Source organism: Nothoprocta perdicaria, unplaced genomic scaffold (genome assembly GCF_003342845.1).
Source record: "Nothoprocta perdicaria isolate Ctin4 unplaced genomic scaffold, notPer1 scaffold_105, whole genome shotgun sequence".
In the NCBI taxonomy this organism is placed as follows: Eukaryota; Metazoa; Chordata; class Aves; order Tinamiformes; family Tinamidae; genus Nothoprocta; species Nothoprocta perdicaria.
The window spans coordinates 1,893,577-1,915,425 of record NW_020454150.1 but is presented as its reverse complement, the minus strand read 5'-3'; the positions used below and the strand labels follow the sequence as shown (position 1 = coordinate 1,915,425).

Here is a 21,849-nt window from a genome sequence, read left to right as displayed (position 1 = left end):
GCCTACAGATTTCCCACGAGAAACAACAGAAATAGAAACAAGAAGGGGGTCAGAAAAAGTTAACAGACAATGAAATAGTTTATATCAAAGGAGAACTAACCAAGCCACACGGAACACAAACACGCAGCCCTCCCCCCAGTTCTCTTTTCAGAAATTAGAGACACAAGAAACACTGACACACGAGGAAATTGAGCCCTCTGCAGATCTGAATTTAATTAGAGCACAATCTAAATTTAAAACACTGCTGCTCTATTAACATGGCATGATGGATTCTGGAAATCCCAGACAGTACATCACTACTGGCCAGTATAATAATAACAAAACCCAGCTTGTTAAGTAATACAAAATGGCTGGGGGAGGGAGGGGGTGAGGCCTGCATTAAGACCAGAGCTTAAAAGACAGCTGTGGACTGACAACGAGTGCTCAAGCACCYAAACACAGTAACACCCAAGACAAAATATCGTCAAGGACGTCACGAACAACAGATCAGTCGCCCTCTCCTCTGTAATGGAGGCATAAGTCACCTATGGCACCTAAGAGCAATATATGAACTAGCAAAACTTCTTTTTGTGTTCTGTGTCTACAATTAGCAAAAAAAAAAAATAAAGCAACAGAAGTTTGGCTATGACAGAGCTTCCACAATGCAGCTACATCTCTGTGTGTAGCTAGTATTTCTAGGCAGTGCAAAGACAGCCCAGGCAACAGGAAAATAAAAGGTGCTGCAGCCAAGCAGCCTCTGGTGAGGAGCCTCACCGATCACTGCAAAGACTTCCCCACATCTGAGAGGKGACAAAACACTCTCTCAAAGCAGTACAGACATTTTCCCCTCAAGCCTATGGGCGAATCTTTTGGGTGCATTTGGGTGAAATTCAGGTGTTCCAATTGCCTTCACTGAAACTTGAGGGAAGAAAGAACCCTGCTGTGGGTAACACCGAACAGCAGAGCACACAGTGAGCTGAACGCACGTGCAGGAGTCGCTGCCTTTCGGGACAGCAACAGTCCTGGGAACACCCGGGGCAAACCATCCCCATCACCCACAGAAAGCAAGATGTGGGCTAGAAGATGTCATAAGAAGCAAAGAGTGGACCCAGCCAAGGGCTCAGTTATGGTTCAGGGCAGTCAATTATGTGATGCTGAGTAAATCATTTCATCTTTGTGAATCCGTCTCTTCTCTCACGCTTTGCCTGCTCATCTCKCTAAGTGTGAGCTGGGAGGCAGGGTTTCTGCTTAGGCATTGGCACAGCACTAAGCTGGACCTTAGCTCTCAGGTGGAGTTTAAGCATTACAGCAATACAAGTGAACAAAATGAATGCATCAAAGGTTAGTGAAACGTGTTACTGGATGTCAGCCCTCCATTCAACCAGATCTGAAGTGCTCCCCAAGCATCCCRAATAAAACATTTCAGCATAAAACTGTTGTGTGCAGGTGAACTTGGGCCCTCCTCATTTATTTTCACCGTTCAATCTTTAAACAGTGTCTGAAAAATCATTAAGAGCCCGCTTGTAGAAGCGGGAGCATTAACTCCTGTGCAGATGTTACTCGACCCCTCCGGATCTCAAGAGGGCCGTTTTCTAAGGGCTCCCTCCTGGCTCCCTTTGCCAGCACCCTCACACGCACGCCCACAGACTGCCCTCCCAGCAGCAATTCCAGCTGCACAGCTCCTCTCCTGCCTCCTCCCCACCTTTGGGGGATGCTTTCCCAGCAGAGGAAGCTGCTACTGCCCGGGATGACATCTGCACGCTCTGCAATGTTTGTTACAAACAGCAAACAAACAGGATTTGGTGCCTCTGCAGAGGGCAGGTTTCACCACATCAACCTCCTCACACCAGCCCCCTAGATTTCTGCTTTCAGCCCAATTCTCTTTTCAGCTATCCTGTGCAGCTTCTTCYGGCTAACAAAACCATGAATATGCAGTAGAGTGGCAAGGTACAAAGTCAACAAGTTTTGCAGAGCACTTSAAATGAATGCTGTCAAAAACCTTGCACATCCTCTAGCTTTCTACACAAGTTACTAGTTAGAGAGTTACACTGCGCCTGAAAAACGCTGGTAACATTTTGTATCTCTTAATCAAAAACCAAAATGCTCAAAAGAAGCAAAAAAGGAAATCAGGAAAGAAGAGCTAAGTTTAAAATGCTTCTAATTACACACTTAACTAAAAATAACATTTTGAGCATTAACATCTTCTGATTATGAAGATGAATTTGTCAGGCCATCTTAGATCTGGAAACATGTGCATCTTCTCACACTTGTAATAGGGAAAATTTCCTTTTAGGAAAAAGGGAACACGAGTGTTTGAAGTGCTGCCCAGAGACACAATGGACAGGAGCACTGCAGCACTAGCGATAGAGAGCCCAGCTCCTGACAAAGTCAGAGAAAGGATATTCACCACAAAGTGTCCTTGATCTTCATCCCCTTGTYTGTCCCAGCCCATTCCTTAACCCCGCTCACCAGCGGATGGCAAATCCCGGTCACAAATGGAAAGAGGAACAAGAAAACAAATAGATTTGATATGAAACTATGGAAAGCAGATGTAAAGATTGTAGTTGYACAATGTTTCTTATAAATACAGAATTTAAAAAAAATACAAATAAACCCCACAGGACCTACAGTGGTGGCCCCAAGGTATGTGGTGTGTTACATGGCTCTGCAGTTCGTCACCCAGAATCTTCCAGCCTCACTTTCTGCATTTGCAAGTAGAAAGTTATGATCCTTGGGAATAAATCCTGAGCCTTGATGCTACTCCACCAGCCTGGAAGCAATTCTGCCTGAAGAGAGCAAGTGCAGCACTACCAGTGCAGGAAGGTTTGGTGGGCAGGGATAATTTAAGACACAAGGCACTTTAAATCATTCATTATTTAAGATAATGAWCGGAAGATGGAAAAGTTCTCAAGTGCCAAGTTGATGAAACATCTACCAATTAGCAAAATTAGTACTTGAAACAGAAGCAGTAGTGCACAATGAAGACCAGGAGTGTTTCAAATGGAAGGGAAAAGAACTGGCTGCAGAAGGGGGTCACGTGGAAATCTGTTCAATCCATGTCACTGTAGACAAACCTGTAATAGATGAAAAATGTTTCCTATCTATTCCCCCACTCCTGACTTTCCTAGGAAAAAAACGTGTTTCTTACAGCTAATAAACATCAAATCAGTGCAAATCACACCAGATGCTTTTATCATTATGTATGACTATAATAAATCAGTCCTCTCTCATTTAGGCTAAAACAGTAACATCATTTATCAGGTGTTCACCAACACACCTAAAACATGTGGTGTTCTAGAGAATAACCCAAGAGAAAAAGGTGTAGCCCTCACTCAAACTTAGCTAATGTATTACAAATTCCTACAATATTTATGGAATACTGCAAGATCCTGGTGAAGCAACAGCATACTTCTAAATCCTATCAAATAAACATCAACCTGGGATGGGAAAAATACCTTGAATGTAAAGTAAATGAAGCCAAACTGATTCTGCTTTTTCTTAATGGTTTTAAAGCCATTAATTTTGGCTTTAAATTATAAATTTTATATAAATTTTACAATAGCACAATCATCAATCAGTGGCAGAAATATTCTTTCCATTCTCATCCTCTGCATGGCTATCCATGGCACAAGGCGTTCCCCAAACACTCTTGGCACAGTCATTCTGGACTGGAAAAAACATAATGAAGACATTGAAACATTTCATCTCAAATCTTCACAGATGGGAGGAAAAAGTCTTATGGAGGAAAAGTCTTATTATGGGAGGAAAAAGTCTTCATGTTGGGAGGAAACATGGGAGAAAGCCTAACTGTGTGGCATGTGGTCAGCAGASTATGCAATGCTTGTTCTGAACCTGCATCTGATATAAAATTATTTATGTGGGAAGTAAGAGCAAAGAGATACCACAAAGTTGAAAGCGTTTGGCGCTCAACTCATGGGATCTGTGCTCTGCACTGCTGCACAGGGAAGGAGATGACAGGGTCTGCTACCAGCAACGCAAGAGCCGGGGTCCTTAACTGAAGCCACTTGTCAAGACTACCTAGAAGAGAATCAGTGTCGCCAAATTACAAGTCTCCTGCATCAGCAGCAAGACACGAAACTGGCCACGACAGTGATGCCACCAATCAGACAGTGACAGGCCTGGACACACACTCAGGACAACAACATGGCAGTCAAGCTGGAGAGCATACGGAAGTGGCAAAGGGCTCTATTTCCATGGATGCCTAACGGGAAGCACCACCATACACACAAACTGCAGGGGCAAAGAGGGAGAGCAGCCGTAGCTGCAACAGAAACGTGAAGGGAGTAGCACAAACACACACATCACGGCACACACACACAGAGCACCAGCTGCTCTCCATGCTGCCCGGCCTCAGCCTGGCCAGCAGGATGCAAGGGACCTGGATGGTTTTGGAGCCTGCTTTCTAAGCAGGCTGCTAGGGCACAGGAAGACTGCTCTCACTCTTAGGAGCAAGAAAATTGGATGCAAATGCTTGACTACAGGTCTCTAGAGTCACACAGAAGCAGGGAAGCAGTTCCCAGAGGATAACCCCACTTCCCACATACAGAAAACACTGCGCAAGAGGCCAGATCAGTCTCTGCTCTCATTCTGTTCTCCACGTTATCACAACCATTAATTTATATACGAAGAACATACAAACACAGGGAAGAGCTGAAAAATCCTTCAAAACTAGGTAGAAAAGCAAAATTCAGTTCTACCCTTTTTCAGAAAGGAAGGAAGACATCATGTTCCAACAAAAATGCACAGCACACGTCTTATGGAAAGGAAGCCTCTTCCAAACATCGAGGTTTCCTCCTGACTACGTAGCCAGGCAGCTTTGCACCAAAGCAGCGTGCATGTCATGCGACCAGTTCTGCAATATTTACCTGAGCTGTAACACTCTGAGCCTGCTGGAAATCAAGAATGTTAAGAAAGTTATGGGTTTCCTAGGTAGACAAAAAGCTATATATAAATACAGATACAAAAAAGTATAGATASATCACTGTGTGATGCTTCTCCCTGACATGTAGGGATTTTGAAGGATGTATCTGCTGGTTCTCAGTTCACAGCCTCAGAGATCACCCATTCCTACTGCACTGGGATTTTACTGTAATGTTGTCCTGTACTGGCAGCTGAGAGAACTCAGGGGTGCTTGCTGCAGCACTGCACAGGTCTGACGCAGGCCTGTACACAAGAGGCAGGCTTGGGCCAAGGCACAAAAGCTCACTCTTGCAGGCACATTTCAAAGATGTGTATCCTGGGTAAAAATCAGTAGTTCCACATATCATTTTGGGCAAAGAAATCCAGGCTTGGGTCTCGTTTGGGCAAGACACAGCAGAAGGGCAAGAATGCAGTATTTATTACAGTAATCCCCAATACACAGACAACTCCTCTGAAAAGCTCTCTTTTACACCCATCTGCTTGCATTCTTTCTAGAAACAAAGGCTCACTGAAACACACAAAGGCCAAAAGGACAGGAGAGAACAATGGACTGGTCCTTCAACATGTCAAAATCCCCCAGCAGGGGCAGAGCCAAGACTTCCACAGTGCAAAACCAAAAGATGAGATATTTCACTTACAGTTGCAAAGAAAGGCCTAGGTTCAAACCAAAGTGCCAGCAAATAAAATGAACATTCCCCTCCCAGTTGGAAGACAGGTATCTTTTGGAAAAGTCAAGAAAAGACAGTCGTCAAGTCCCTAACTGTTGCTACTCTAATCCTGGATGGCAAAGAGCCAATRCCTGAATGATGGACAGTCTTGACCTCCAGAACTAGAAGACGACCACGCACACCAAGAGTGCAGTGCAAGTGGGGAAAGGATGATCCTCCTCAGCAGGGAACCGGGGAGGGCATGGACATCAGGGATGCAGAGTGAACTTGAATATGAATTAAAGATTCCTTCCTGTCTGAGCAGTAACTCTGAAGGTTCCTCATTCCCCGTTCCTTTTTGCAGCTCAACCTTTAGCATATGTCAAAGGGGTAAAAGTGATCTCTTTGGGGTCTGCGGGGTGTCATCCACCACTGACAACTGTTCTGTGCATTTTCTATATCCAGAAGCATTCTGCACAGAACAGAGCAAGACTAGTCAGAGGTGTGTGTCACACCAGAGTTGGATTTCTAATCCACAGCACTGGCCAGTTCTCTGTGCTTCAGAGAAAAGAGGAGAAAGAAACCTCGTTGGTGCAATGCTGCACCTAGGCAGTTGTGCAAAATGTAAGAAACATGAAGATCCCACCCAAGGCTGCATTACCGTACGTGGACCAGGACAGTGGTGTGGTTTTACCCTGGGAAGGGATCCTGTTCAGGTRGGGGTGGGACAGTGAGATGGGAAAGTGGGAACTTACCTTCACTCCATCCGACTTCTTGTTCAGCAGGCTTTTGGCAGCTGTGGAGAGACACAGGAAAAGKAGGTCAGATTTGGGGTTTGAGACTCCTCTCTCTTCCCCACTTCCCTCAAAACCACGTAAGACTTCTGAAGGACAGTCACCCTGCTAACTCCTCTGTCCTACAGGGAGAGCTCGAAGACAGGCTGGGTCAGGCTTCAGATGCACCTAGGTAGCAGAGGGTGGCACATTCAGTCTATTGCACATCTGATTAGGCAGAACTGCTCCCACTCTCACTATCTTGGAAAGACTAGGTCTGAAATGAAACTTTAGATTTCTTTTATTTCAATCTATTTCAACTCACAGCGACCTCTTCTCGAAGTGGAACCACRTAGAGGGGGAAAACTAAAGAGATCTGACACATCTCTGCAGCAGGCAGTCTGTATGTAAGCACAGCCACTTACATAACAGACTTTGTCCATAAAGGGAGCACCGATAATGCAGAGGCCTCTTAATCACTGCCACAATCCACAATTACCCAGGGCAACATCTGGCATAGCAGAAAGCAGCAGTCTGAAGTGCAAATGCCAATGCCTGACAGCTGCTTTATTTTATTTTTATTTATTTATTTTTTAAATGATGTCTCTCCTAAGCAGCTGCTGAGGAGCATCAGGGTACAGGTACTTGCCGTGAATTTTAGCTCCAGSAGTGAGGAGGCCTAGGGAGAGGGAAGTTTTAAGGCAGTTCTTAGACCACTGCTGAAATTCTCAGGGTCAAGTTTAGCCAGCTCATGTAAGCTGCTTCGTTCCTCTCTAGAGCCACCGCATCATGCAAGAGATGCCACAACAAAACACTTATATAGTGGAGTTTACATTTGCAATATCCAAACAGCTGTTCAAGTCTCTGTAAAAAGTGTTTCCCATCCCACCTTCTACGACATACAACTCTAAATATATATTAAATAGACACGGACATCTGCACCAGCTCAGATGACAACAGCTTCTCCTCACAGTAAAGAGGTAGCACCTTATTTACACCTACTATCTTCACCTCTGAACTGGTCTTCCTAATTCTACTCCTTAATGCAGACATAATCCTAGATCAGGAATTGGTTTTAATTCCTGCCCTCAGAAACCACCCAAGGACATTGCAAGAAGTACTTGCAGGAATCTCCTGCATGTGATGTGCCAAAACACAACACTCCAGTGTGCACACGTTAAACTGGGAGGAGTCCCAGGCAACTCAGRTGTCCTGCACCAGTTTCCTTGCTGTGTGTACATGTACTGGAACAGGGCAAGAGGGAACCTGCAGCAGAGCTCCTGCCACCTCAGGRCCCAATGGAGATCAGCTTGATTCCACATGCATGTGAGAGGGAGAACAAGTAGCCCACGGGGTCAGAAGGGCTCCAGCATTTCTGCCACACGACATCACAGCAGTTCACACAACTGCTGCTATGTGACAACAGTTGCTGCTGAAAATACAAATTAGTCCCTAGCCTTACAGTACTGGGAAGAAGCAGAGGACTCTGCTACTTAGCAAACCATATATCCTGAGGATGACCCAGACAGCTGGGAATTAACATTTTCTGCACTTTTCGGAGTTTCCCTTGAAGCTCTCATTTGTCTCTGTGGAAAAAAAGGCACCTAAAAACACACGTTCTGTGGCGCTGCAGCAAGTTGAGCCAAGAGGCCCTTGTGTAGCTCCGTACCCYGCAGTGCTGCCCCAGTGCTGCCCCCAGCACAGCCTCCCTCCCCAGCCCCCTGCACCACAGCCCCGTCGCCTCCCAGCTCCGCGGAAAGAAACTCGGTGGTTCACGTAGCTCACACACCACACGGTGGTTTGCAAGGACAACCGGGAGGCCACARAATGCACTTGCTCACAAAGAAGGCTGCAGAGACCTCACCGAAACGGAAGGCACATCCAAATTTACCCACAGGTCAACTTATGCCTGTTACAAGGCAGAAATTAAAGACGATGCAAGAATTTCTACAGCAAGCAACAGGCAAGGCTCCCTGTAACAAGGAGCACTTCAAAGGACACACAGGGTAACCCACCATTCAGCTTTGCAAAAGAGACTACAGCTCTGGCAGTGCCCATGGGCATACAAAGCAAATCCTTTCCTGTTGAGGAAATACTCTCACATCCATGCTTTGCAGATCTCCAGGCCAGAGATACTAATCTTTATTTTCACCATCCTTCCCACTATTTTCRCCATTCTTCCCACTTTCTGTGCATTAAAGGGCTGAAATGCCCCCTTTGCAGCAGTTACAATTCCTCTAGGGTGAAGTAACACCAAGGCACAGAGAGCTAGCTCTGTAACTCAAAAGCATGGTTCTATTCCCAGTTTAACACGACACCCTTAGTTAATCTCTGATGAGAAACACAAAAGAGCCTCCCCCTCACACACTCYATATCCCCCATCCTCCTCCACAGAAAACACAGGCCCCAGCCTTGCTCCTGGCACAGATCCCTGCAGCTGGACTCGCAGATGATCGACAGCAGACAGTACCAGAGCCAGAGGCAGATGGYGGAGAGGGAAATTTCCACAGGGGCCGAAAGCACCGTCCCTAAAGGAGGCGGCAGGGCACTTCCCACCGCCAGCCCCGCTCCCAGGCCCGGCGGCAGCAGCCTCTGCCCGGCTTGCCCAGCAGGCCGGGCCCCTGCTGTCAAACCTCCACTTCCCACCTCGGCTGAGCTTCCAGATAGTATTTTGAGGGATTCTGGGATGACACTGCAGTTGCATTTGCTAAGCCCGACCAAATCACGCTGGGGTAACATAGGACAAATGAGAGAGAAGACCTTTCTTGCTTTCAGATCATTCTCTACCCCCAAACTAGACCCACACCTCCTGCCTCACCCCATGCCGCCTTTCCATCCACACAAGGACCTCAGCTCACACGTGCTAGCAGCCCACATCAGTTAAGTACTGCCTCCAAATCGGCACAGCAGCTACCTGCACTGTGTGGGGCAAGAGTTTGGCTTAAAGAAAAAAATAGCCCTTTGGCTTAAAAAAAGAATAACCCCTTAGGAACACACAGGGGTAGATTCTGGAGACCTTTCTTTAACCAAGGTGATTAACCTATGACACTAAAATTCTCCTTTTTAAGATAGGCCAGTTATAAGCATATACGAGTGCTGCACAAACCTAKCTGACTCACGTGTAGGACTCAAGGGAGAGACTTCAACATTAAGCTAGCCCTTTTACTTACAAGGTGCTGCACTRCTGAGAAAAGGAAAGAAAAAAGCTGCCTGACTTCTAAATATGTGAGAGAGACCAAAGSGGGGATGCAGGAAGGAAGTTTCAGCCCAGTGTTGTGTATTGTCGTTCTACCTCATGTCTGTGTGACAATATTTAAGTAAATGCACACACACCAACCAACTTTCATAGGCCTTCCAAGTACAGAAGCAAACAACAGAAAGCACGTATAAGGAATAAACTGCTCCAAAGTAAGGTGCCATTAAATCCTCCTGCCAAGGAGTGTGGAGTATCCAGGAACATGTTTAAGAAAGCACTATTATTGAAGACAGTATCAGTCAAATATTTTAACTAAATACCATGAGAAAACCTTTCAAAAAAACCTATGTTTCTCTGAATTGATCCTGCACTCATGGGAAGAGCCCATTGCCTCTGAAGGAGATGTTTAAGCCTTCACACACTGATGTTTGCAGTTCCAAGCCAAGGACTTCCATCAGCAAAACAACCTGTTCAGCTCTCTCATGACAGCCATTAAGGCAAAAAATACTCAGTGACTTCCAAGAGCAGAGTAGAGTTTTAGTCTTGCATTCAATACTCTGGTCCAAGCATTTTGGTCTCTGTTTCAGCAAACTCGTTCCTCCTAGATTCTCTGCTGGCTTGTTATTGGAACTTGTGGCATTAGCAGTGGTCCCTGGCCASTGCAAGGGATATTAAACACTAAGTAAGACTAACACGTAGACCATCTATTTGGATGGACCAACTGTTTCATAAAAATTAAAACAGCAACTCTTTCCATGACTGAAAATTATATATGTGTGTGTGTGTATGTATATATATATATATATACACATATATATATATATTTTTTTTTATTCTGCTTCCCATTTGTCCCACTTACACAACTACAGCACTATACCAAAATTATATATATATATATATATTTTTATTCTGCTTCCCATTTGTCCCACTTACACAACTACAGCACTATACCAAAATATACGTGAGCACCAGGCAAGGAGCAAGCTCTGCTGCGAGAGTGCAAGCTCCATTTAACATTTCCCCTTCCTCTGTCTGTCTTCCCCGAGGGCTTCTATTCTTCAACAAGGCTACAGTGATTCTGTTCAAGGAATTATGACAGGGTAAWGAAAGGTTCACGGAAAGCCCTTGGTCATTTCTAAACACTCTGTTAAACAGACAGAGTGGGAAGGCTGGAACCAGGAGGAAAGGCATTACTCTCACTGGAGAGGAATAGAGAAATTGTACAGAAGTTTCTTCTTTGTTTTGCTCTCCCTGCCTCAGAAAACCAAAGCATTTTCCATAAAGGATATTTACAGAAAAAAAGGGAAGAAGAAAAAAAAATCAGTTAAGGTTTCCAAAGACCTTTCTATCACAGCAGAAATTTCACAGCCTGAGACAGCCCATTTGCAGATGCACACTCACACATGCACACACRAGGAGAGCTTTTACAGTTGGGGCAGTCTGAACACCCATCCTAGACCTTCGGGACTGAATGCCCCAGTATGTGCTGAATTYAAGACTCCATAAAATGGCAAGAGCACCTAATTTGTAGTATTATAAAACCTCCACTCCCTGCCAAACCAAGAAACRAAGAGGTGAAGGGCAAACACTATGAGAAAAAGCATTCAGAGAGTTCTCATGAACTTCACARAAAGGAAGATAAAGTTTAAATGATGAGTTATCATCATTTAAATACACTGCTTCTGATGATGCACTAGACTCTCATACACAGTAATAAGCACTAAAACTCATGAGATTCTGGGAAGCAAAAGGGAGGTTTACTTACCCATCAAGTACATTAGTTCAGCAAGTCCATGCTGTAGAAGCTGTGCATCATTTCCCGAAATCCCTGACTGTTTCTTAAGCAGTTTAATACATACAGACAAACTACTCAAAAAAAAMCCTTAATTTTTCATTAATTGCAATCTCATCTTCTGCTTGAGAAATATAGTTCCCACTGGTGATCTCATATTATTAATTTATTCAAAACTCTTTAGAAACTTGTTGGTAAATTCCCCTCTCTACTTTCACCCTTTGACTTCACACCATGAAGTTAGTATTTATATGAATCAGACTCAATTTCTTATCTTGGATGAATATCTACACAACAACACAACAGATATATTTCTAATACATCCTTTGCACAATTTTAACTTTCCTTTGGTTTAATGAAAGAACCTAAATTCYACTCTGAGCATAAATATAACATACACGTATATACACGCATGTGTATCTCTGTGTRTCTATGTACATGTATATCTATGTTTTTGTGTGTGTGCGCACATATATATATAAATATGCGTGTGTGTGTATAGACAGACACATACACATGCTAGCAAAAAATGCACCCTCACAGGCACTTCTGGAATGTCAGTTCAGCAGAACAATAAAGCGCTTCAGTGCCATTTTATTATTCATATTATTTCATTCTTCTTGCTCTTTAATCAGCTCAAGACTATTATGATACAGGTTACATTTGCCAGCTTCTCTAAGTAGTTACAAGCACTTAAGTCCCTGAATCTTCCTCTAACCTCTCCCAACTTCACCAAACTGTTTAATGAAACTAAAACTTCACATTTATGAAGGTCAGTAAGGATCTATAGAAACGTGATGAATTCCAGCTACTGGCTACCTCTCAGAAGAGGATTCAAGAGTTTCTTGTACGTGATCTAATCAGAAGATTTACTTCATAGAACATCTATATTCTATCTTTCCACTTACAGATCAAATCAGCATTTGCTCATATATGGCTCAATGTTCAAAAGATTCAATATCTAAAGTATTGTATGTGTAGGCTGTTACAACCTCAAAGACCCCATATCACACTTTACAGTGTAATGTTCTCTCTCCCAGCTGTGTAAATAGTTACCAGAGAGGGAACAGGATCTCCAAGCTCTTTATTAGGACTAGGTCTCAAACATTCCCTAACTTAACGCTGAAGGAAGAATAATTGTGCTTGCTTTTAATATACAGTCTACAGTTGACTTAAGAGTCTTAAAAATAAGTCAATATTACATTGTCAAATATATTATAGCTGTGCAAAGGAGCCAGATCACATTTATTTATCTTTAAGAACTGATCTGGGACAGAAGAAACCTATAAAGAGATGTAAAGATTACTCACAAATAACAGAAACTATTTTTTGGACAAAGATTTATTTTTATTATTTTCTTTTTTAAAGAAAAAAAGAGTACTACTTCAGACCCTGAGCTTCATACCTTTAAGCGTACAGTTGTCACAAGCTAAAAGTACTCTGCCAGATGAAGCAACTTCACGTTACAAAATATTTCACAGGASATAGTGATGACAACAGGATAAAGAGGGCTTCTCATATTGCCCGCATATAGTCCTATCACATGTAATTAAGTGATACAGGGTCACATGAGAGCTTTTATCCTCTAGGTTAAAAACATCTGTGAAGAAACTGTTAAAAAATCTTGTCCCTGGACAGGAAGAAACTTCTCTTCTAAAAAGCATAGGTTTCTGTCCATTAGAAATGGGGCTTTTAGAAGTCCACAAAATAGGGTCACCCAATTAGAAAAATGAGAGACCATTAAGGTCTTTAGGGGAGGAAACAAGCAGCATTTCAAGGCATTTCAAGTGATATTATGTGACCTGTCACAACAGGAGAAGCCTAAATTTTAAGCARATTTCCAAAAATTCGTAAATTTGTAGGAAAAGTAGGAAGCAAAAGACTTCCTACTTCCTTACTGTGAGTTACAGTGCCCTTATTCCTCACTTCCGGCAAGTTTATTTGTTTAAACTGCAGCAATTAAAAAAAAACCCAAAAAATCAAGAAAAAAAAAAAAAACAACAAAAAGGCCAACTTAAGAATAATGATAATAAAAACAAGCCCATATCACCCATAGTTCCCCCAACAAAAAGAAACATGCCTGTCTCTTCCCTTTCAAAGGGCATGAAAATATCAGGAACAGCCACTAGCTACAGAGGCTATCAACACCTTGCATCTAAATTCACAACAATTCCTTCTGGCCATTCTTTTTCAGAGCATCTCATTACCCGGGATCACAGCTTATATTTAAAGCAGAGTTTAACACCACCAAGAGCTGGGCACTCGGTACAGGTCACCTAGGATTTCCTCCTCTTGAGCTGGTAACTGATCTGCATCCGGCAGCGCCAGCCCTGCAGATACAGGGACAGAGCGGAGCAAGCCCAAGCMTTTCCCTTCTTGCTTCCAGCTCAGGCAATGAACGGATCCATAGGTCACACACCATTAAGAAGAACTCTTCTCGCAGGCATTTCATGTACTCAAAATCTGGGCCACAAGAGATTTTCTTACCCAAGCACTCCTGCAGCTTCATTAGAAGTGACATTTGTAGACTAAAAATGAGTCTAGACCTGCTGTTTAAAAATATAAGAAAATACCAACTATTTCAGAATCATCAATTAAGTGAAATAAAACTAGCTCTGTGAAGAGATCAAAGCCTGTTCAAGCCAGTAAAGAGCAGAAAGCCCAAGAGAATATTAAAAGCTTCCTACGGTTCTGCTGAAGCCCTGCACATGCGCTATAGCTCTTCAAACAGTTAAATTATTTTGGAATCATTCTCAGAAAACACTGTAGCATTCTCAGTATAAAGCATAAGGCAATYCTCAGACAATCAAATGGAGAAAATGATTCTCTTCTTTTAAGGTCAAACTATCAGAAACGCAGTAAAGAAAAACTGCCACTTACTTGTTGTATAGTTCTAATATAGTTCACTTTAAAACAAGAATCAAGGAGAAATAATCTGGTAGTTGCTATGAGCTATCCCTTCATTGTGCCTTATTTTCAAATTCTTTGCTTTTATTTAAAGATCACCACCAACACGATCCAGAAGAGCAGAGGAGAASAAAAATCCTGTCTTGATTTCACAAAAGATTGTAAGCATGAACGTGCATTTGAATGGAAGGGTGGTTATTTCACTGAGGCTTTCCTTTAAGTTAGAAGTTAACTGCATCACCACACAGGGGAGAAGTATTGGTGTTCATTAAGTATGGCCAGATTAAATTAATACACTTCCTTTTCATTCAYCTTTGCTTCCAGTCCATACAACACTTTCACCTGAAAGTAGCTGCAGTCAGGTGCAAAAAAATCTAATATGTGGACTCAGCAATTGTTCTACCGGTGCATTTTACAAGTGAAAAACAATGCCCAAGAGGGCAAATAAATGAACAGCACTTGCAGTAGATGCTTCCCACCCAAATGGCAAGGAGCACAGATGAGAGTGCAGCACATCAGTGTGCTGAGCCAAAACAACCATCTTCCAAAAAGCACTGATTTGCATGGTTAGACTGTGTTTTCAGTAAGCGCACTACGTAATGCAGTTGGGTGGCAGCCAGACTGCCATTTGTCAAGCTTGAAGGGATGAAAAAACACTTCTGAGATGCCAGGAAGGAAAACCCTAATAGCTAGATGTTTCAGATCCCTTTTTGTTGAGTCTAAGTAATGCGACACCCTAATAGCTCCTGTCCCCATTCTCACCAGCATTGTTACTTGCCCTGGGCCCCTGCCTCAAGTCTAAATAACAAACGGCAACTACAATTTCCCAAATGTGAGCTACAAAAACACCCAGAAAACACCACGGGGGTACTGCGGCAGCTGACTTTGCCCCTGCTTTGCACCACACTGCAGTACATGTGCTCCCTCCTCAGCTATTCCCTCTCCTGCGCACGCTGGTCAGCAGCCGAGATGAAGTTACCGTCATTACGCCACGCATTCTCAAGGGAGAGTTTCATCCTCTCCCGCTGAACCCCCAGAAGGTTAAAATATACAGCGACTCACACACACACGTGAAACAAAACCAGGGAATGGTGAAAACTTACCTGAAAAATTCCGAGACACAAGCATTGTTGTGAGGATTGCGCCCTGTGGGAAGAGAGAGCAGGGATAACAGAGCTCCACGCACGGCAGGAGGGGGCTGCGCGGAGCCACACGCAAGGGAGGGCTCCAGGTGCCAAAGAGAGGCAGCCCAAGGCTACCCCGAAAAGGCCTTGGGTAGCCACATCCCAYATGGGGCTGCTGCATCTCACACGGTGCTCGCAGACACTCTTGCCTTCCTGAGTGACAGCTGGGGACCAGGCAGGACAGCCTGGTACACGTAAAATGGCACTAGCAGTTATGTTTAGAGACAGCTTCTTTCTGCCTTTTAAACAGCAGATAACTGCTCCATACGGGAGCTACAGGCTTCTCCCTAGGCAGCAGCAGGTATCATCTCACACCCTGCTAATGGGAGGCAGAGATTGTCAGATTTAGCACCAGAATTTAAGAATTAATTGCTTTATTTCAACTCTAATGAGGGAAAGAAGGGGTAAATATACAGCACAAAAAATGAGAGGCCAGAGAAACTTACTGCTTTGGAGAAGGAAGCTATAGAGCTCCTCCATATATACTACTTTATTTCCCTGTACTGGAAGACCACATAAGGTACCTGACTAATGAACCTGAGTAATCATAGTGAGGGTTTTTTTTTTTTTTTTTTTTTTTTTTAAATCAAAAAAACTGTTTCTAGGAAGGCACTAAGCTCAAATTCAGATAACTAATGTAAACAAGACTCCAAACTATGATACACTCACCTTTAGCTTCCTTCTAGCATTGAACTTTCTCAAGCATTCCACAGTCTCCTGCCTGTGCATCATTGAAGCAACAGTGGACCGTTGCTGAAAGACAAGACCAAGAAAAGATCAGCAACATCCTTAAACAAATCAGCAAGCAAAGTTCTCTCTAGAACCTGCACACAGCATGAACTGTAAACCAACGTGCATGGCTGAGCCGTGTATGGCTGCAGTGGCTTCTGCATGGTTGCAAAATGCTGCAGCCAGTTTATAACTTACAAACTTACTAACAGCAAAAGGTTTTGTCAGGATGGCTAATACAGCTCCGTGCCTGAGGCGCTGTGACTGAGGGGAGGCACTACAGGTAAGGTCTAGACTGTATTAGTAACAGCTCCAAAGCACAACACCCAGCAATAAGGAAATACTAGTGAGGGGTGTCCTTTTGGCATGGCAACTCAGTGAATCCAGGGGCTTCAGATAACTAGCAGAGGGCTCAGCATCTTTGCACCAGTTTTGCAGTAACAGATTTTCAGTATGTAGCAGGGAGGATCCTATGGCTCTAATGTTTCATTGCRAAACCCTGAGCACGACCTCCAGCTAGGGATGCACATCTGTCACGCTCGGCAGCCTGGGATCCCATCAGCTGCAAAAAGAGAGCTTCCCAGAAGTGTTGCCAGTCATTTTGAGCACACGAGGAAACCAGAGACTGATGCTGCCCGTCATTAACAGCACACGAGAAAGCCAGGGACCAATGCCAAAGTAGCTGTTGCTCTGTGTAGAGCTGCAAGCCTGAATTCCCTTTACAAGGACAGTGGGTGAATGACTAACTTGGCAGACTAGGGTGTACAAACCCTCTATTGCTTCTCTCCTGCTTGGAAAAAATATATATCTTTAATAGCCAAGAGAACTGCAAATCACACCCAGCTGCATGGGAAATACCTGCTTCAATCCTGCTTTCAAAGCTCATGACCTGCTGCAGAACACACTAGTTGTGYGGGGAGGGAGAGGGAGCAGCGAGCCTGTTCTCTAAGCCCCTCGATGGCCACAGCTCACGCAGCCTCCTTGGGCACAAAAGTGCTGCCCAGATGTTCAACTCGCCTCACAAGGGCCAGGACATACATTGTAGAAGCCTACAGACGCTATGACAGTGCCTCAGTTGAACACTCAGGACCTGCTACTGCATTTACTTTGGAGGAAAAACCCATTTCCAGGGAGAAAATGKATGTTGCATACATGAAATTCCCATGGAAAACACAAACAGGAGGCTCTGCAACAGGCAGTTTGCGTGAGAGAGCGAAACGGCTATGAAAGCAAATCAACCAAATCCCCTTTCAGGGATGAAAAGACTCTGTTCTTGTTATGTTGCCACGGGGAGGGAGCTGTAATGATACATGTGGCTTTGGTTTCATGCATTGGGGGGGGAAAAAAGGCCRAGAAGATGGGAACTGTTATTGATTACAAGCTTGAGCAAAAAGGAAAAAAAAAGAAAAAGACGCCCAAAGCCTGAGTTAATGTAAAGTTCTGACTTACAAGGAACTCACATCACATGACAGCAGAAGCCACAGTACTGTTACACAGATGTTCACAAATACAAATTTAAATTGCTAATTTGCTATTTTACAGCAGAAGGAAAAACTATCAGTTTCTCAAGAACAAACAAGCTAAGGAACACATCTTTAAAACAACCTAAAAAAGCAAATGTACGCTACAGCATTGCAAGAGCATCTGGTTAGACTTAGGAGAAGCCATTTCATCTTGCTGAGGAGAAAAAAAAAAAGTGGTGCTGCTCTGCAAACCTCGCTGCGTTCCAGGATTTCCTTACCAGCTTGCAAAATATCCATCTGAGAGGCCTGGAAAGGCGAAGCTCCATAGAATAGCAAAAAAAACTTGCTTGCAGGTTTGCAGTTAGTTACCTTAGTTACCTGTCACACTACAGAAGTGTTCCAAAATGGCAAAGATGCAATRCAACGGACAGAAGGAGAGATGCAGAACAAAATAATCCTAAAATATTTTATCTGATCCCAAACTCCATCTGACATTGCAGGATGATTTGTATTGGAAGTGGAGATGAGGGGAAAAACAGGAACTATAGACATCCAAGAAACTGTTCTAAGTAGTGATTTTTTTTTTGTTCCTTACAGTCACAATAAAAGAACCAAAAAATTATGAAGTTATCTTGCTCGCCTCCCAAAATCACAATTCAAGTATTTAAAAATTCTGGCCTAAAGAGTAAGCCACAAACCAACCTGCAACAGAGGAACACACTTACGCAGACCCATGGATGCTTGAGAGCCTGGTCAGCTGTGATGCGCTTTGCTGGGTTTATCGTTAGCATTTGATTGATTAAATTCTTTGCTTCAGGAGTCACAGTGTCCCACTCAGGTGACGGGAACTGAAAGAGGAAGAAGAAAGAGATGATTAACTCAAAATCTCTTCCCCTGTCAGCAGGAGAGATTTTCCCTCCCACACAGCTGAACTCCCAACTCTTCCCCTTTTGTTACCAGATCTAACATATTTGAACAACAACAGCAAAGTAAAAGCCTGAACTGAATGAAAATTCAATAGAAAACAACATATGAACAGTACCAGACAGCAGGACATACCTGGACCATTCAGCAAATACAGACAGGAAGACTACCAGCTTTAAAAGCCTTTAGGATTCAGTCAGACCYTGAACTGCATTCATACTCACCAGTCAAAAAAGCACAGTCATAGATCTTTTTAACTGAGTTGTGACATGAAAAACAAAGTATTATTTTTTCTTAGCTCATCTTGCTCTTTCTCTAGCATGTTAAAAAGCTATAACAGCATATATAATACTACAAACGTTTAACTATAGGGCAAACTTTGTGCAAGCAACAGCAGCTAACACCCAGCAGCCCATCAGGTATGCTTTCCTCAGCACTAAGTGCACTGTAATGGAACAACACCAAACATTTAGGTGTAAGCAAGGCATCAGAAAGCTGTTAGCAAGCTTCTACCATACCAGAAATCATTGCTTGCCAAGCAAGAGAGATGCAAGACTGGATGGGAACATAGAAACACGGAGACAAAGAACAGAACATCAAGTAATTCAGCTGCTGATCACTCATGAGGGGTAACTGTGCTTCCCTTCTATAGTKCCAGTAATGATAAAGATATTTAAGATGTTTATTTAAATATATTTAAGCCATCCTCCAGATGCCTGGATATGGTACAGATGACAGTACGATGAGACTAATTGCAGTATGTCTCACTCCTAGGAACCCTACAGATGAACTTGGGAGCACAAAGATAAATACTGGTGTGTTAAAAATTCACTATTTTAAAGGCAGAAGGCAAGGAGGGGGCAGGAGGAGGAATAAAGAAGATCAATCCACACTGAGAACATTTCCTAATGGTACCACAACTCTCACAGAAAGTTTAYTCCAGCTCTCTCCTGCATGTTGTGCTTCGCTCAGTTGGGTCATGAAAATATACTCATCATACTCAATTTGCATATAATCTTTCTTCTGCATTCCCAGGCATCAGCAAAGCATTATACAATTTGTTCTGCAAACATTGCAAGGGACTGTTTAAAAACCATAATATTGAGCTTTCAGTCAGGACACTTCCCACCCTTCCACKATCTCAGACACCTTCCTGGTGGCACCTGGCAAAACCCCTCCTGAACAACACGAGGTCTGGCTCGTGGCTACCACTCCCCTCTGGGTTGAGAGATAACAGTGCAGGACACAGAGGCCCTACATGCTGGGGTAAGGACTCAGCTGCGTGCAAGCCAGTACAGCACCAGCTCTTCTCTGCCAGGCAAAACTGGAACTCGTTCATTATATATAAGAATACAAAAAACAACAGGAAGATGAATTACAGGAGGTGTCAGGATTAGGCACTTAACTCTCCATTACTTGCAAAAAAAGAGAGTCAGACATCTAATCCCCAAAGTACTTTGAAAATCCACATCTATATAATTAGTGCAAAAACACTTAAAAAGAGAACAAGCAACACAGGAAGAACACAGAAACAAGAGAGGCAGGAAGGCGAGAGAAGAATAGAAGTCCATTTAAAGCTCTCAAAGACATGACTTTGCTCTCACTCAGGAAGCCACGGAGGCAGGACAGGGGCCAGGCAGACACCAGCTCTCACCGCACACGCCACTCGGGCACAGAGGGTGGCTGCAACCCGGGCTGCAGCAGAAGCCCAGCTTGCTGGGCATCGTCACCCCAGGGGCCGCCTGCAGAACGAGCTCCCCAGCTGCCCATGGGTGCCCACAGCTTTCGAGCTGCAAGTCCAGGAGTTTCTTCCTCCTCCTGAGCCTTCTCACATTATGTCACACATCTACATTTCTGTCCCCATCCAGGTCAGGTTTTACCTCATCTTTGCTCCCAGTTCTAACCTCCTTGCTGCTCCTCTCCTCCAGAACCTTCTTACACCTCAGATGGCCACGCTCCAAGATCTACCCTAGCACCTGCCTGGCTTCTTCCTGGAGCCTCAAACCCAGTATGTTGATCCCCACCACCAAGGCCCCAGCCACTCAGTCTACTCCCAGGGCTCCACACTTTCCAGAGCTGCAGGAAATTCCACTGTGGAGCAGAGGAGAGCCAAGGCTKTAATTTAAGCTCTTAATTCCTTAGAACACTTCCTCACTTTCTGTGAGGCCTTGATAAAGACAGACTTTCATTCTACTTTGCTCTGCCTGAAAGAGTTGATGTTGGTAATGTCTTTGGGACTTGGCTATGGTAAATGCAGTAGAAGATACCCATGATCTTCACGTCCAGTGCTATTTCCCTAATGACCAGCAGTGTCTTGATGCCCACTGCACATCCTTTTAGCAGCCCCTGGCAGTGACAGCAACAAGGTGTACACACACACACACACACACACACACACCCCCCAAACATCACCACTTTGCAGTGTAGCTCAGGGCTACACTGCTGCTGCACACTGAGACAGACCAGAGCATGTTTTGGGTGACAAAGTGATCAGTTTTACAGCTTCTACACCCACGCAGGCAGTCAGCAAGAAAGCGCCCTTACGTCATAGGCTCCGGCTTTGATCTGCTGATAGAGTTTGTGCTGATCCTCATCCCAAAAGGGAGGGTATCCCACTAGTAATATGTACAGAATCACTCCTGGGGGGGAGACACACAGACACACACTGTGGTTAGACGAATATAACAAATGCTCCTCCAGCCCCTCTTTCTCCCCTCTTTGACTCTCCCCAAGGCAACGACTGCTCTGCATCTCCATTTGCCACCACACTTGGTCTCATGAGGTGTTGGAGGCCAGTACAAAGCTCTCCTTTGCTGAGCCTTGCCCTGGCTATTCACGTTCAGCTCTTATCCCCTGTGGCCAGGGCAAGAACGTGGTGCTGGGCATCCCTACACCCTCCTCCCCGCCGTGGCCATCGTAKCTGCTGAGCCACGAGGACAACCCAAGCCACATCCCTGGGGACTGCTGGCACCAAGGGACTTCTCAAACAGCTTTTTAGATGTTCATTGTGCATGCTCTTGGGACAGAGAGCCACCRACAAAACTAACACTCCTGGCTTGTAAAGACACATTTAGTCCATGTCAGGCAACACGGACACCRCATAGCTTTAAACTTATCAGTCCCAGATACGTTTACACTTTGTTTCTAATTTCCTTTCAAAAAAAAAAAATCGGCTCCTTTCAATATTTCATTTTCTGCATAGTCTGTGTAATAGAAAATGGCTACAGACCTAAATAACTGACTCTTCACAGGCACAAACAGTTCTATCCTGAGGCTCCAACATGCAATAGGTGGAGTGAAAAAAGGATCAGGAG

At 44.0% G+C, this 21,849-nt stretch overlaps 1 protein-coding gene across 1 annotated transcript in view; it reads right to left on the bottom strand.

The window, feature by feature from the left end:
- The window catches only part of CAMK2G (calcium/calmodulin dependent protein kinase II gamma), a 103,179-nt gene that overhangs the window by 20,906 nt on the left and 60,424 nt on the right, over positions 1–21,849 (bottom strand). Inside the window, exons 9-13 of the mRNA XM_026044507.1 lie at positions 21,080–21,174; positions 18,337–18,459; positions 16,089–16,172; positions 15,339–15,381; positions 6,323–6,363 (exon numbers count right to left, since the gene is read on the bottom strand). Coding sequence (XP_025900292.1) covers positions 6,323–6,363; positions 15,339–15,381; positions 16,089–16,172; positions 18,337–18,459; positions 21,080–21,174 — 386 coding nt within the window. The remainder of the gene's footprint in view (positions 1–6,322; positions 6,364–15,338; positions 15,382–16,088; positions 16,173–18,336; positions 18,460–21,079; positions 21,175–21,849) is intronic.